The sequence below is a fragment of the Leuciscus leuciscus genome, assembly GCF_965113295.1.
Source record: "Leuciscus leuciscus genome assembly, chromosome: 19".
Classification (NCBI taxonomy): domain Eukaryota; kingdom Metazoa; phylum Chordata; class Actinopteri; order Cypriniformes; family Leuciscidae; genus Leuciscus; species Leuciscus leuciscus.
Genome location: NC_138743.1, coordinates 10,129,380 through 10,144,559, shown reverse-complemented (window position 1 = coordinate 10,144,559; position 15,180 = coordinate 10,129,380). Strand labels below are relative to the sequence as shown.

General features: G+C 37.3%; 1 protein-coding gene across 2 annotated transcripts in view; it reads right to left on the bottom strand.

The window, feature by feature from the left end:
- Positions 1 to 4,127: 4,127 nt before the first annotated feature.
- The window catches only part of nkain2 (sodium/potassium transporting ATPase interacting 2), a gene marked incomplete at its 3' end in the record, with an annotated part of 163,981 nt that continues 152,928 nt past the window's right edge, over positions 4,128 to 15,180 (bottom strand). Inside the window, exons 6-7 of one of the 2 annotated variants that reach the window (XM_082148324.1) lie at positions 13,759 to 13,840; positions 4,128 to 8,938 (exon numbers count right to left, since the gene is read on the bottom strand). In XM_082148324.1, the coding sequence (XP_082004450.1) occupies positions 8,929 to 8,938; positions 13,759 to 13,840 (92 nt within the window). Of the gene's footprint in view, positions 8,939 to 13,754; positions 13,841 to 15,180 lie in introns of those variants that run through there. The other variant, XM_082148325.1, reaches the window with a different exon arrangement.

The window sequence follows — 15,180 nt, the reverse complement described above, 5'->3', positions numbered from 1 at the left end:
TTTGTAGCTACTTTTTATATTTTGATCAGTGGATATTATTTTCTATATCTGACTGTATGACCGTTTTGACTTTATTTCATTCCCAAGATATGAATTCTTGATATCAACAATTAGATTTTCACTAGTTAAAATGCTAGATTTATTATAGGCAAACAATGGAAATTTGTATATCAGGAATTACATTTCCACTTGCCTAGTACAAATGTTAATTCTTGATATCAACAATGACGTCATCACGCGCGAAAATATGAATGTTATCAAGATTTAAATTTCTTTTTGATATCAATAAGAACTTTGTTATTAGTAAAGAGTATCAAGAACTAAATTTTTTATTAGCTGAAATGTTCATTCTTGAAATCTGTTCATGTCATGATGTAGGCCTATTTCAAATGTATTTCAACATGTTACATTTGTGGTTTCTGATATCAATAATTAGGAAAGTAATTTCAGATATCTAAAATGGCTTTCTTAATAACAATCGCATTCATCACAATCACATTCACACTAGAGGGTGGTAGAGCGTAAGGTATAGGCTAAACGAATCTCAATTTGCAAGCTGGTTCTGGTTTGGTGCTTTACAGGATAAGAATGCCAGACAAAGAACCACATAAGGAAATGCTGAGTGTGATGTTTCTTTGGAAAAGTAAAAGGTAAATTAACCCAGTAATAGGTCACACTGGGAATGTTGTACAATACATGCTGAATCATCATTCTGCCCCACCTTGTTGATCTCCTTTAGGATAAAGAGGCCCCTGGGTCCCTGATGATATTTGCACATTCACAGCATCTTTAAGCCTTGCAAGGTCAGAAATGAAAGCTTTATTCTTCATCCATAAGCAAAAAAGGATATCAAGTAGTTGCCATTGCTACACTCTATGTGGGTTATTCTAAATGCTGGGTTATTCTAAACAAATTTTTGTCAGATATGGACAAACCAAAACGTTGGATTAAAATGAAATTAAAAAATGTAACCCAATGGCTGGGTTTGTCCATATTTGACCCAAACTTCGGTTAAAACAACCCAGCATTTTTTAGAGTGTAATGATGTTAATAATATTGTGTGTATCATAACTTTTGCACCATGTTACACATTTTAATTGAATTTTATTGATTGATATGCATTAGTGAGCAATGCTTATATATATTTTTTACATTATGCAAACACATCAAAACACAAGATGGCCATTCTTTCAAAAAGTGCAACTGTTTCCCAAGATGGCTTTTTAAACGGAGCATGTTAGTCAAATCCTAGTCACTGTCATGTGGCAATGTAAAAGCGTGACACAAACCCGTCATTAATTAATAAATCAAAATCACGGGTATTAGTCATGCTTAAATGTCCATCTGTTAGGAGGATTATTAAAAAAATTCTAAGGAGTGACCATCTGTTATTATCTGTGATGAATCGAAGAGGGGTCACAATGTCACAGAACGCATTCAAGCACGCATCACACATTCAAAGCAAGCGAATCCTGCTCTACACGGAGGCTCGTTTCAGTTGTTGAAGCAGAGAGCCCCTCCCTGCCTCTTCCTTGAGTCATCTATATTCATATTTACTGCCATTGTAGTGCCTATGTGGATATAAAAGGTTGGATACAAAGATTGCCTGTGAAATACATGCCATCACAATGGCAGGTGCTTATGGGTGGTTGCCAGGGTGTTGCTATGCAGTTGCTAAGGTGATTTGACTGTTTTTTTTAGCATGCTGCTTTGTAGTTGCTAGGGTGTTCTGGGTTGTTGCTATGCGGGTTGTTTGCTGTCCTATATCTCTATGATATTCTTTTTTTTGTGTGTGCTAATTTTTCATCTGCCAAGCAAAATGTTATGTCCGATCTACAAAAACAATAGGACCTCTTTTCAACAAGCTGTGCAATTTTAGGTTCAATTCATGTCTGTAGATCCTTTAGAAGTGTCGCTTCAAAGTTTAGGAACAACTCCCAAGCAATATTAGCAGTAATAGGCCTGATAGTGATTCTTGCATTATTATTAGCAAGCACCACTAATTGTTACTATAATAATTAAAACTACGCAGGATAACTGTAAGAAAAAAAAGAAACCAAAATGTTATTAATGAGAAAGTGCCCCAAAAACACTTTTAGAAATCTACAATTTATGGAACTGTCGGGACGGTTTCGCGGGAATATTACATTATTTGCATACATACCTTATTCTCCTGCGCTTGTCACGTGGTGCGTAGAATAGCATGAAGCTAAAAATGACAATGGATGGATCATTTCAGTTGTGAAACAAAGAAACTGTTATTTTTGTGTCTATATGCTTTAAGCCGAAGCACAACCAAAACAATCTGTCTCACTAAGCATTACGCACAAATTTGTGCGTAAAATCTGCGTACAAACGTTTTCAGGAACAAACCATGATTCACCAAAAACTTTGTAGTAAAATTTATTCTAAATTTAATATATATTTTTTTTAGGAACAACTGAAACCACTCATAGCCTACGCAAAAAGCAATTTATCTGTGCGGCCTTATAGGCTAATCTTGTTAAGAAGTTATATTTAATCTTAACACGACTATAATTATTTTATATTAGTTTTATATTAAATTATCATATTAAAATTATATAATAAAAAAATGTATGAGACAATTTAATTTAATCTTAAATTCATCATGTAGCCTACATAGCCTACGTGAAAGAGCTTCAGGCGTGAGGTTTCTCTGAATAATGCAGATATAGCCATTAGCCGGCTAATGAGAGTTCAGTAAGCTGGGTCTGTATAAAAGGTGTTTATTGTGTTTGAACTGGTTTTGAGAATGACACACCTGGCTTATGGCTTTGCTCGACTGAGCGGCATATGTTTGCCGAGAGTGACGAAAGGCTGTATGTGCGGAAAGTCATAATATGGAGATGGTTTGGCTGTGTTTTATGCAAAAGACTAACCTCGTGTACTTATACACAAGTATATACTCCAATATATACTTATACTCGCTTATACTCCAAATTTACTAACATTAGAACGAGATTAAAGGTGCTGTATGTAATTTTTTGACAATGCTACAGCCAGTTATTTTACTTGTGCGTTCCATGTCGGAATGTCTGTTTTTGTTCCAGTCAGTGTGATCCAGCCCACTGCCAATTTACCCAATAGTATTTCGACACCCCAGGTTGCCAGTTATCGGAAAACACAGAGTATTGCAGCCATGGAAGCCAGCAAACAAACTAGATCAGAGATCGCAGATTCTACCTGACCTAAAAAAGCCTCGGCATCCATCTAAAAATCTCTATGAACGGGAGCATATTAAAACACGGATAAATCAACTCATCAACTTACAAGTGTGTATCTCCTCGCCTTCCATTGTCAATCGCACTCGCTCCTGTTGCTTGTCCTCAATTTGGAAATCTGCGTGAACGTTGAGTCTGAGGAGGAAGGGGCGGGGGAAACAACTCTCTCAAATATTTTGAATTTGAACTGCAGTACCTATTTCACACCGCTTGCTGTCAATCTTACATACTGCACCTTTAAGAACAAATTCATGTGCGTACGTGCGTTGCGGATATTTTTTGTGAGAATTTCTCCTGTGCGCACAATTACGAAATAATCTAGTGAATGAGACCCAATGTTATTCCGCAAAACACATGCAGTTTAATTTTTTTTAACCACTAGAGGGCCAAAACTTACATTCCTGTCAGGACCACTACACACTAAAAAAAAAATGGTTCTTCAGGGGTTCTTTGCGGTGGTTAAGGTGCTATATAGCACCACTACTATTTAAAGAACCTGTTAAGCCCAGTTTGGTTCTTCAGCGGTTCTTTAGCGGTTCTTTGGGGTGGTTAAGGTGCTATATGGCACCTCTTATGGTTCTACATAGCACCATTTGACAAAGGTAGGTGCTATATGGCACTTAAAGTGGTTCCCCTATGATTACAAGCCAATGAACCACTTTTAGTGCTATTTAGCACCATTTTTGTTTAGAGTGTACCGTCAAATACGATTGACAATAGTTTGGATTGGCGGTATGGTTCCGTTCTGGGCGAGAACTCCCTACGCATCCATGCAGCCTAGCATGGATAAGAGCAGGGAGAGCAGCAATAACCCCCCCTGGGGTAAACAGAACAGAACCAACATGAAAGTTTGCAAATAGATTTAATAAAAATTTTTAAAGTACAACATATTTCGAGAATTGATTCTGATTCAAGGGGAATCAGAATGCCAAATCCTGACTGGGCGAGAGGAGGAGCTGGGGATGGAGGAGGGTAATTAGCTCCTGAGAAACGCGATAGCTGCTGATAATACTGAAGGAGCTTATATATGTATATGGTGATAGGCGTCGTATTCCTATAGGTAGATGTGGATCAGATGAGGGTCAGCTGATGCGAGCTTGACTAACGTGACCTGCCAGAACTGACGCTACGCCTGATATTGTAGCTTTGATGATCAAATCATGAGGGAAAACTCCAGAAACTCTGCACTGAGAAGCCAAAGCAATTAGATGATTCAGTCCTATAATAAGTCATAGCTCCCATCAATGATGTAAAATATTATGCATCATTATAATGATTCAACTACTTATGGGGTCTGTGGCACAAAGCCCAGACTCAGTGTTTGATGGACAGGTATAAAATGGTAAGGTAATGGGAGGGAAAGCTTATGCCATCAAAAAGTGCAGGGAACAGCTTCAGTGTCAGCAGCATTCTTTGGCAAAATCAGGTCTTTCATCCCTATATATCACCTCCTTCCACAGCACAACCGTTTTCTTCTCTTTAAAACACCATACAGTCTTTGTAAAGAATGGAACGGGGAGATAATTGATTCCCGTTTTGCGCGGTGGGTTTTCCGCACATCATCAATAGCTCTAAACGTTGCGCTTTGCAGATTACGACGTGACCTCCGCGTGCAGCTCAAAGCGCAGTACACATACAGTATCTCAGTCATTTCAATTGATCCCCCTCCCCCCCCTCCCTCTTCTTAACTCCCTTATTCCTTTAGATGTCTTCACTGGGTCTCTGCTGAAGTGGGAACAAAGTGCTCCAACAAAGCCATATTTTTGTTCTCCCTTTTTTTTTATTCCAAGAAAGGTTCTTGTCTTAACTAGATGCATTTATTCCAAAATCAGCTTGCAGACTCTCAATTACATTCAAAAGCCCCTTTGAAAAGATTTACCGTAGCTCAGGTAACGGCATCACTGATTAGGTGTGTGTGTGTGTGTGTGTGTGTGTATATGCGATCTTTAATCACTTGCTTCCCACTGGGCAATTACACAGCACATGACTGTAAAACAAACAAACGCAGCCTGTTAGCCGTAAGCATTTACACAAGAACAAAAGGCTGTGTGCAGAAGGAACATGCACATCACTGCTGATATTCAGGGCTTGTGGTGTATGATTGACAGCGGTTCCTTTTTAAGTGGAAGACAGTCATCATTGACAATGTCAAAGCTACAGTCTGTTGCTAGGCGCAGTCGCTATGTGCTGTATGACATGTTACTATACTTAGACATTACATAATAAAGCAAAGAAGTGAAGTAAAAGAGAATAGAAGCAAAATAAAGAGTCGTTAACACAGTCTGGTTTTATTTACAGTCATTTTTTAAAAGAAACAGAAATAGAAAAGGCCTATCTAATCAAAACTCAGCACTGAATCCAATGAAAACAACCTGGAAAACTGTTTAAAGCATCTAGTGTCATTTGTTTTAGAATATCTTAATGGACCATTTAATTAACGAGAATGGTTGAGCTACTCTTACACAGTATATCGTCAAATAAAAGCTATATTTTTGAATTCGTTCAAACCACTTCACAAAGTATTTAAACTAGTTTCTAAATCCATATTTTTTTATTTACAGTTTTGGTTAGAGCATTGTCGTTGTGACATCACATACACTCCTGGGTAGAAGCATCATGCAAGATTTTTTGGAGCATATTAATTTTCATTCAGGTTTCTTTCAGCTCAATAATTATGATAGTCAAATTTGATATTTAGCATTGTCAAGTCTTGTTTTACATGATGCAGGGTAAATCTCACATACGTTTAGACTGTGCCTTGCAAGTATATTGAGAACCAGAACATTTTTTCTTTTATTTGCTTTAACTTTGCTCTGTTTATTCATTATAATATAGTCTAATCAAGCACCATGTTGAATCAGGATGTATTTACAAGTCTTAAAAGTCACTCGTACAGCAGCCAGACTGATGCAAGATGCTAATCTTTGAGTAGTTTAGGCAATCATGAACCTCCAAACAACAAAAGTTATAAGGGCAAATATCTTGAAAACATGTCCAGGTCACATTTCACCCCCAAATCCCTAAAAAAAAAAAAAAAAAATGCTACTAAAACACTTAATTATATATAGATGTATACATTATTACTCCAGTTTTCAATGTGACGCGATCCCTCAGAAATCAAATTTTTTTGGATTCTTTGATGAATAAAAAGTTAAAAAAGAACAGCATTTATTTAAAATATAATTATTTTGTTACAATATACACTACCATTCAAAAGTTTAGGTTCATTATTTTTTTTAAAGAAATTAATACTTTTATTCAGCAAAGATGTGTTAAATTGATAAAAAGTGATAGTAAATATTTATATTTGGAATAAATGCTGTTCTTTTTCATTTTTTATTCATCAATAAATCTAGAAACAAGTATCACGGTTCCAAAAAAATTTTAAGCAGCACAACTGTTTCCTACATGAGTATCAAATCAGAATATTAGAATGATTTTTGAAGGATCATGTGACACTGAAGACTGGAGTAATGGCCGATGAAAATTCAGCTTTGCATCACAGAAATAATTATATTTTAGAGTATATTAAAATAGAAAACCATTATTTTAAATTGTAATATTTCACAATATTGCCTCTGAGCATAAGAGACTTCTTTTAAAAACATAAAAAATAGTAATGTTTCCAAACTTTTGACCGGTACTATTACCGTAATAATCTTTGTGCATTACAGTAATGTAATAAATAATATTATCATTTATGATAAATTATAAATTAATTCCACATATTAATACAAACAAAATAAAATCTAGTTTTTTATACAGCAAAATATATTCTCTCTATATTTTGATTTTGGGGATGAAATATAACCTAAATATAAACGTTTCTGAAAGGTTTTGAGAGATATACCCAAAACAGGTTTCCTTTCCTAATGTCATCATTCTTATTGAATCGCATTACCCATTCATACGTCACTCCATATTGAGTCGGATGCACAAAGACTACGGGGAATTATTTGCCAGTGAGTTCTGGAGAGTGGTGCGGCTAAAATATCTTTATTAATTATCAAAGCCACTTAGCTTTGCCAGTGCAGTTCACAAGGGGTTTGATTAAACACAGTTCAGTCAGACCCTCTGTTTATGTACAGCCGTTCTGGGTGAGAGCAGATTGCCATTTATTGGAATGTTCACAGGATGTCATTTTAGGCACTTTCTCTACACCAAACCACAGATATATGTCAACCCCACACAGTTACTAGAATCAGTTCAAGGGAAAAGATAATATACAGTGGAGAAATACATATTTCATCATCCATTATCTGTTAAGGAAGGGGAAAATGCGTTATTCAGCTGTGTTTGGCATGGTAGTTTGACCGAAATGAAGACATTTCACGCTTTCACGCATCATACAAGGGCTACAATATGTGCAGTATTTTAGGCGATTGAAAGTGCAGCACAAAAAGAAACTCGTTCCTTGATATTCATTCAGGAAGCAGGTTACGAAAGAAGCCATACAGCGCAGCTGAATCCAGGGGAAACCTCTCACTTAAAAGTTGGGTTAAGAAATTATTTAGAGACTCGATATTCTTGGGTTCCTGCTACTACACAAAACAAAAACGTTTTAACCCCAAGTAGACTCCTTCCACACACCTCCTCGTACATCACATCACTAGAAATACTGCATCTCTACCCCTATCCCCCCTCAATATGTACAAGTATATCGAAAAAGAAAGGCCCACTTACACGGCATAACAAATTATTAGTCTACTAGAAAAGAGTGAACACTGGCACACATGTTAAAAAAGGCTTAAAATAGAAAGAAGTTACAATTGGTTTTCTATCCGTTATCTTGTTAACAAGACTCAACACCGTCTTAAAAAACAACAATATTCACAAGTAACCTTTCGGAGTAAGGACAGTCGCTCTAGGCCAACTGGAACCCCTTCCGAGGTCGGCCTATGTCTAGCTGAAAGATATTAAATACGCAACAGATTTTAACACCTCATGCAAACAAATACGGCTGAATCCAATGGTGACGTCGAACCGATAAACTCATAGGTTTTTTTTTTAGGACTGTCTTTAACTCCAAAAAAAAATATGAATCTCTTAGCAGCTACTGATTTGTTTTTTTTCTTAACTGTTCTTGGCACTTTCAAGACGAGTACATCCAGGAGAGAGAAGAAAAACTACTTGGGTTGCAATTAAACACCGAAGGTAATCCCAATGCTTGGAATAACCCTTTGTAAACAACCAGAATAATGACTCTCCACTCCATTTACCATTTGAAGGACTGTAGGACTAGATAACTAATATCATACTGACTGGTTAATGAACATTCTTTAAGGATGGATGGATGGATTCCGTGAAAGTCAGTCGGACACACTGACAACTATATCCGTTCGGTCCATTGCACGATTCCAAGTCTTTCTTATTGCAGATCTGTCCGCAGACATCGATGCGATCTGTTCCTCTGTTTTGCACTGCTAATGGCCGAGAGAGAGAGAGAGAGAGACGGGAGTCTGCTGAGGGGGTTCGGCCACACGAGGGCTCTCTCGAGCTCTGGAGGAGGAAGGGCTGGGCGTAGACAAAGAAAATCCACTCGGTTGCTCGAGTCTTTGAGGTTAAAGCGTCGGTTCCGTGTTCCTCCGACAGTCCGTAAGACACTATCATGTTAAGACATTTACGTAGAAAGACAAGTTCAAACATCAGTTCATCATTATGACTGGGTGATAAGGCAGATATCCTTTTACTTTGACCTGTGAGAGAAGAAAACAAGTGTTAAAGACTATTCTAAACAGCATAAGAAATAATGGAATACAGTGCATGTAATACAACATCAGATTGACTGCTTGATTAAGGTCAGCCGGGTGAAACAAAGCATTTTTGTGCATACAAAATATTTGGGCACTTAAACCACATTAAACATTTATGAATGACACTGCATTAGCTAACAAAAAATCAAACCAAAAGGCATTGCTATTAACAAAACACAGCACATGATTTTGAGTGGCAATTTCACTGTACAGTTTGTGTTTAGCGTATAGCATGCAAACGGTCCCGGGCTCAAAATCAAATTCCATCGTAATTTTTTTGAGAACTGAATTTGACTGAAAATGATCCTTATGCATTAATTTAGGAAAAAGACCATCTTTGATATTTTGAGTGGTATGAGTTGCAGATCTCGACTAGACTGACCAGATTTCGACATTAATGGGTGATTTCTGCCACAGCGTATTAGTCAAACACTTCTTTATACACAAAATGTGTGCAACTTCATTTATTAATCAATACATTTGAAATATAATATTTTTGGGAAAAGTGCTCCCTCAGTTAGAATGGGAATGATGCCTCTGAACACAATCACATCAATACAAAACACTAGATACAGTGTTAAATAAAGACAAAAAATGTACACTTTCAGGATGTCAAATGTTAGTGGAAGATGTGATGTGTAGTACATATGTGGTTATACCTCGAGCACAATTTGTTTGCAGATGACACTTAATTTTATACTTTGAATCTAAGGCAGTGAAATTCATACATTAAAGTGCCCCTTTTATTCTTTTTCGGATATTACCTTTCATGTTGTGTGTAATATCAAAGATCAAAGTGCACGATAAACTGAGTTATTGTCTCCTAAAAGAAAGAACCAATTCTGAATTGAATGAAATGAGTTGTCAGTAATTCCTGTCTTACTTCCTGCAAAAACCTATGTAGGTTTCGTTTGTAACACATTTGCATAATGCCAGCCTATGTTCTTCATTGGAAGGAGGAGAGAGACGAATCCTTTATCGAACCGTTTCAGACACTGTGAGAAAATAGGTGAACCTGCAATGTATATTATGAGAAAAGTAAAGTGTTTTTTGACCATGGATGCATCTAAACCTATTGTAGGAGACCTTCAAAACAAAATGAGGAACCTTTAAAATAGGATGGTTAGATCTGTATGTTTAAGTAGACAAACAAGTATGTTTTAGAGCCACTGCAGGCCTATTTGTGTTTTTTCTTTTTGCATTGTGAGTTCAATTCTTTTCTCTCATGTCATCCTGCCCTTCTAACTAATTATTAACTGTGACCTTTTCCACTTTTCATTATTCTATTCTTCTCCACACTGCATCTCAAAATGCACTAAAAAACACACACGCACATGCTTTCACAGGAGCACGCGTAGAAAAACCTCCTCCCCGAAATATCAAAATATGCCATCTGCTTATGGATGGACCTGCCATTCAAAGCACTCCAATGAATTATGGAAAAGTGAGAGTCTGACATTTACAAAGGCAAGAGACTCATGACGTGACAGAATGATTTAGTCAGCCGGCCATGTAATAAATACAAAACATTGGCTGAAAGTGAATATTCAGTGCATTTTCAACAAGACACTTTCACCAAATAAGACTAGGGGAGCACCCGTGGGTACAGAGGGGGTGCGGCTCTTTAAGATAATAATTAATTTTTCTCTGTAGTCTTTCTCTGGATTCTGTGTAATCCTCATTAATCCCAATTTTACAGCATCTGTTCCCAGAAGACGAGGACGGAGTTGCATAAAGCATTGTTACTCGTCACTGATCTAAGCATGTAATTGCACCTTTCTGCAGTATACATTGGTGGCGGAAAATTTAAATGCATGGAATAATGAAGCAGCACCCAAAAATATTTAATAATAACAATTCATTTCACTAATAATAATAACAAATGTATTCCGCTGATCAATTACATTAGTAACACTTAACAATACATTTTTATTCATTAAGATTATTTAATGCATTAACATGAACAGTTATTTTAAATTGCAATAATATTTCACAATATTATAGTTTTTACTAGCCTAGAAATCTAGACGCACCCTAGCGGCAGCAAAATTATTTTGCAGCCAGGGTGGGTCTAGCAACTCTCAATAGACCTTTTTGCTGCAAAAACCTAAATTGGGTCAGGCCAATCACGTCGTGTATAGAGTAGGCGGGGGCGGGCTAAACATATGACGACAGAGTTGCGACGGTTCCTGCCACTTGAAAACAAAGAATGACGGCTGCTGCTGATGGAGAACAGCGGTCTTTCGAATCGGCTTTGGCCGCAACTCTGGAGGACTTGGAGTTAAGTTTTTCTTTGAGAAAAGAACAAAGAACGGCACTTAAGTCATTCTTAAAAAAAGGAAGATGTGTTCGTAGTTTTGTCGGCCAGATTTAAAAGTTGAATCTATCAACTAACGTTAGCTCCGCTGTTGGGAAAACGCTCTGGTTGGTTGAAGCGCTGTCCTATTGCGGGCAGAGGGAATTTGAAAGACAGCCGTTTATCCCACCCATCAGATTGACCGTGTCTATGGTGAGTTGCCAGACTAAACATCTTGATGTACGTCTGGCTTGCCAGGCTAAGTTTTTACTGTATTTTTGATCAAATAAATGAGGCCTTGGTGATTTCTTTCAAAAAGTCTTTTGAACAATATGTGGATATAACGTGTTATCGTAACATGATTTTTCTGAATGACTTCTTCACAAGCTTCCACAAGGAAAACATTAATGTGAATTCTCTAGGGACAAACTATAAGTCTGTATTATTGGTAAATCAACTCTGTCTCTTGCCATTTAAATCCATATGGGGTCTCGTTTATCACAGGTTTCCATTCAGCTGTTTTCCCTGTGTCTAGACTGTGGCGCTGGGCAGCTCAGCTGAGCCCTTCCTTCCCTGGAGGATGGCGGGGAATGTTCCGGCTGGTATTTTGCCGTCAGTGTCACTTGTGTTCCAAAACTAGTGACAGGCACATTTGGACCCCCGCCATATGCTTTCACATCAGTTGGGCTGATGTCACCCACAGGCCAAAGACGACTTTAGATGATGCCATAGGGTGAACTAAAGTTGAAGTTTACATATATATTATTTCAGTTAACGTTTATTTTATTTCAAGTTACATATATGGTTTTAAGGGCTGTTTACACAACACCGTTTTCAATAAAAAAATAAAATAAAAAAAGATTATGCATTTTTCTGTTCATTTAGGCGGCCTGAAAACGCAAGCTCTTGAAATCGGGTTTTTGAAAACGATACCGTTATTGCCTCTGTGTATACTACAAAAATGCTAAATTTGTGAAAACTAATGTGCTAAAAACTAAAACGAAAAAAAAAAAGAGCATTCGTATTACGTGTTCAGTCTATAGGCGTGTAGTGTTTCTTTACAAAGTGACATCGCCATCTACTGGCCTGGCAGCAGAATACAGCCATTTCAGTCGTTTTCGTGGATCCTTGTGAACGGGGATTGTTTTGACAACGTTGTCGCATGTATGCGAAAAAAATGCGTTTCCATTTTTAGTACATTGTTGTCGTGTAAACATACCCTTAAGTTTTAACTATAACCTTGGCTAAAGATGAAGGGTCTCATCTCAAATCCCAAATACACCCCCATCTTCCATTAATTGGACAAACAGATAGTCACGCCACAAACTCACGTCATTGGTTGTTCCAGTATTGCTATGCTGGCTGGTTTAAAGTTTTGATAGTGCCTATATTTACATGTGTGAGGAAATAAACCTATTAATGGCTTACTTATAGCTTTCTATCCACATTAAAGACATTTACTGTCTTTAAGAGTATTATTATAATGTTTTTTTTTTTTTTTTTTTGAATGGGTGTTAGACTAGAATATAAATCTGATCTGCTGCATAGTTTTGATGTATTTCCCTAATTTTCAGTAACACCCCAAAACCCTCCTTTAGTTCGGTTTGGTCTTCCATCAAAGAGCTGTCTCTATTTAGATAAAAGGCCTAAGCTTTGATCGCATTGCTGTCTCACCTCCTGGCATAATGGAGTGCATTGTGGACATAAAGGCTGACTCTATAGAACACAATCATCAATTGATCAGTGTCAATAAGCCAAATCCTCTTAAATCTCCCAACGATCACCCAGTCCTACCTCTGAGCATTCAACTACTTCCTCATAAACATTTAAGCTGCCAACAGAGACTAAGCAAACAGATCACCCCCCTTAATATTGACCAAAGCTATTGTCCCAGCCAGACTGACAATGATATTATTTCTTAGAGATGTTCCACTAGAGATACTCCTAAGGGTTTTGTTTTGCTCCTGATCTGTCACGGACCACCTCTTATAAAACCACTTTGTGGAATGTCCAGCATGTCCAACAGAGAGTGTTGTGAACCCAGACACAAACACGTGAGAGCACAAGAGTCTACAGACTATGTCTGTCGCACAAAACGGTTGGGTCCTTATACATTACTTACATTTTGCTATTCTAATCTGTAAAAAAGTTATTCAAATAATACTTTTTCTTTGTTCAGTAACATAAGAAATAAAATTAGGATTTATAAATTCGACAAAATCATGTTTTTTTCAATAACATGATATACACTTTTGATTGTTTTATTTGACGTAGACAGACAGACAGACAGACAGACAGATAGATAGATAGATAGATAGATAGATAGATAGATAGATAGATAGATAGATAGATAGAGATAATTTACACCAGTATATGATAAAACACTGCTAAGACTGTACAAGACAATGTCGTGTGCTAAAAATTAGGTTAACTTTGATTTAAAACCATATGTGGTAGTGATACTTACATGTACATTGGTTGTAGTTGCAAATGCGATGTCTTCTGTGGCCCTTGGTAACCGTATGAATCAAACCCTCCTATAAAGTCAACTAAAGAAAAGAGAGAGAGAAAGTAAGAGGAAAATGGGGAAAGAACGAGAGGATTATTTAATGCTTTTTAGGGTTGTCGTTCATTCAAATAAGCACCTTTTGGTTTTGTATCCCGTGTGTGTCAGTGTGATAATCATGTGTATTGGATGAACAGCGACCGTACCCTCTATGAGACTGATATCTTTGGAGGCCGGCTTGTGGCACGCTGCCGGTCGGATAATATGATAGGCTAACATAAGGCAAGCTGACAGGATTAGCCCCCCGGCCCCTCTGTGAGGGCCCACCAGCTGTTTCAGGCCCTGGAAAACCCGGGTATCTGGGCTTTCCACAAAGATGCAAAGGTAATAAAGTGTGATAAAGATCCAGGCTTTGGAAATCCAAGGCTGTTTCCTAGACTAACGAACACAGGAGATAAGCTGTGGAATTAGCAGAGAGCTTCTCTCGTGCATCCCAAACAGAAGGAGAGGGGAAGACTGAAATGATTTCATTCTGATGATAGATTTTAGGGGGCATATACCTACAAATCCCCTAATCCACGTAGGTCTCATTGTTGAATTAGGCCTTTGTCCTGATCAGTGTTATCTGGGGACCCGCAGAGGTCAGTCTGAAAGCTTGTGCCAGTGTTATAATACAGAGCGTTCACTTCAGTGAGACACTGTTAGCATTTTACACTCTCAATATATACATGTTATCTGAGCTTGATTGGATTTCATATCATTAATTCTGTAATTTCTTTCAAATTGATTGACAGTCCTAATACAATATTAAAAAAAAAAATTTAATTGGATCCAATATAGGATACCAGCTGCGCGTTCTCACTCTCACATTTTATCTCTCCGACAACTTTCAATTTTCACTGCTTATTGCGCTTAAACAGTCAAAGACACACAAAATAATGTCAAAATGCCGGTGTTGGCGAGTATTCACATAAACACAGTGTGAATGTAGTAGAAAAAGATAACGTGTAACAGTATAATGGGTCCATCCGTCAGGTCTTAAAGTGACAGCATCCTAATATACCTGGTGCCAAATTATGAGATAATTTTAAACATATGTAGGCCTATATGGCAGTTTTTCTCATGGTTTCGATGCCAAATGTGTGACGTCACAAATCCCACAATATCCAAAAGAGCCGTTTTTGTGACTTGATGAGGAGTACGTTTTAAGCCATGAAACTTGCAAGATGTTATGCAGGTACAAAGACCTATTATATGTCAAACGATCAAGGCAAATTTGATTTCACATTGACCCCTTTAAAGGACAAGTTCGGTATTTTACACTTAAAGCCCTGTTTTCAGATCGTTTCTGATGAAATAGAACGGTTAAGATTGAAATTTGGA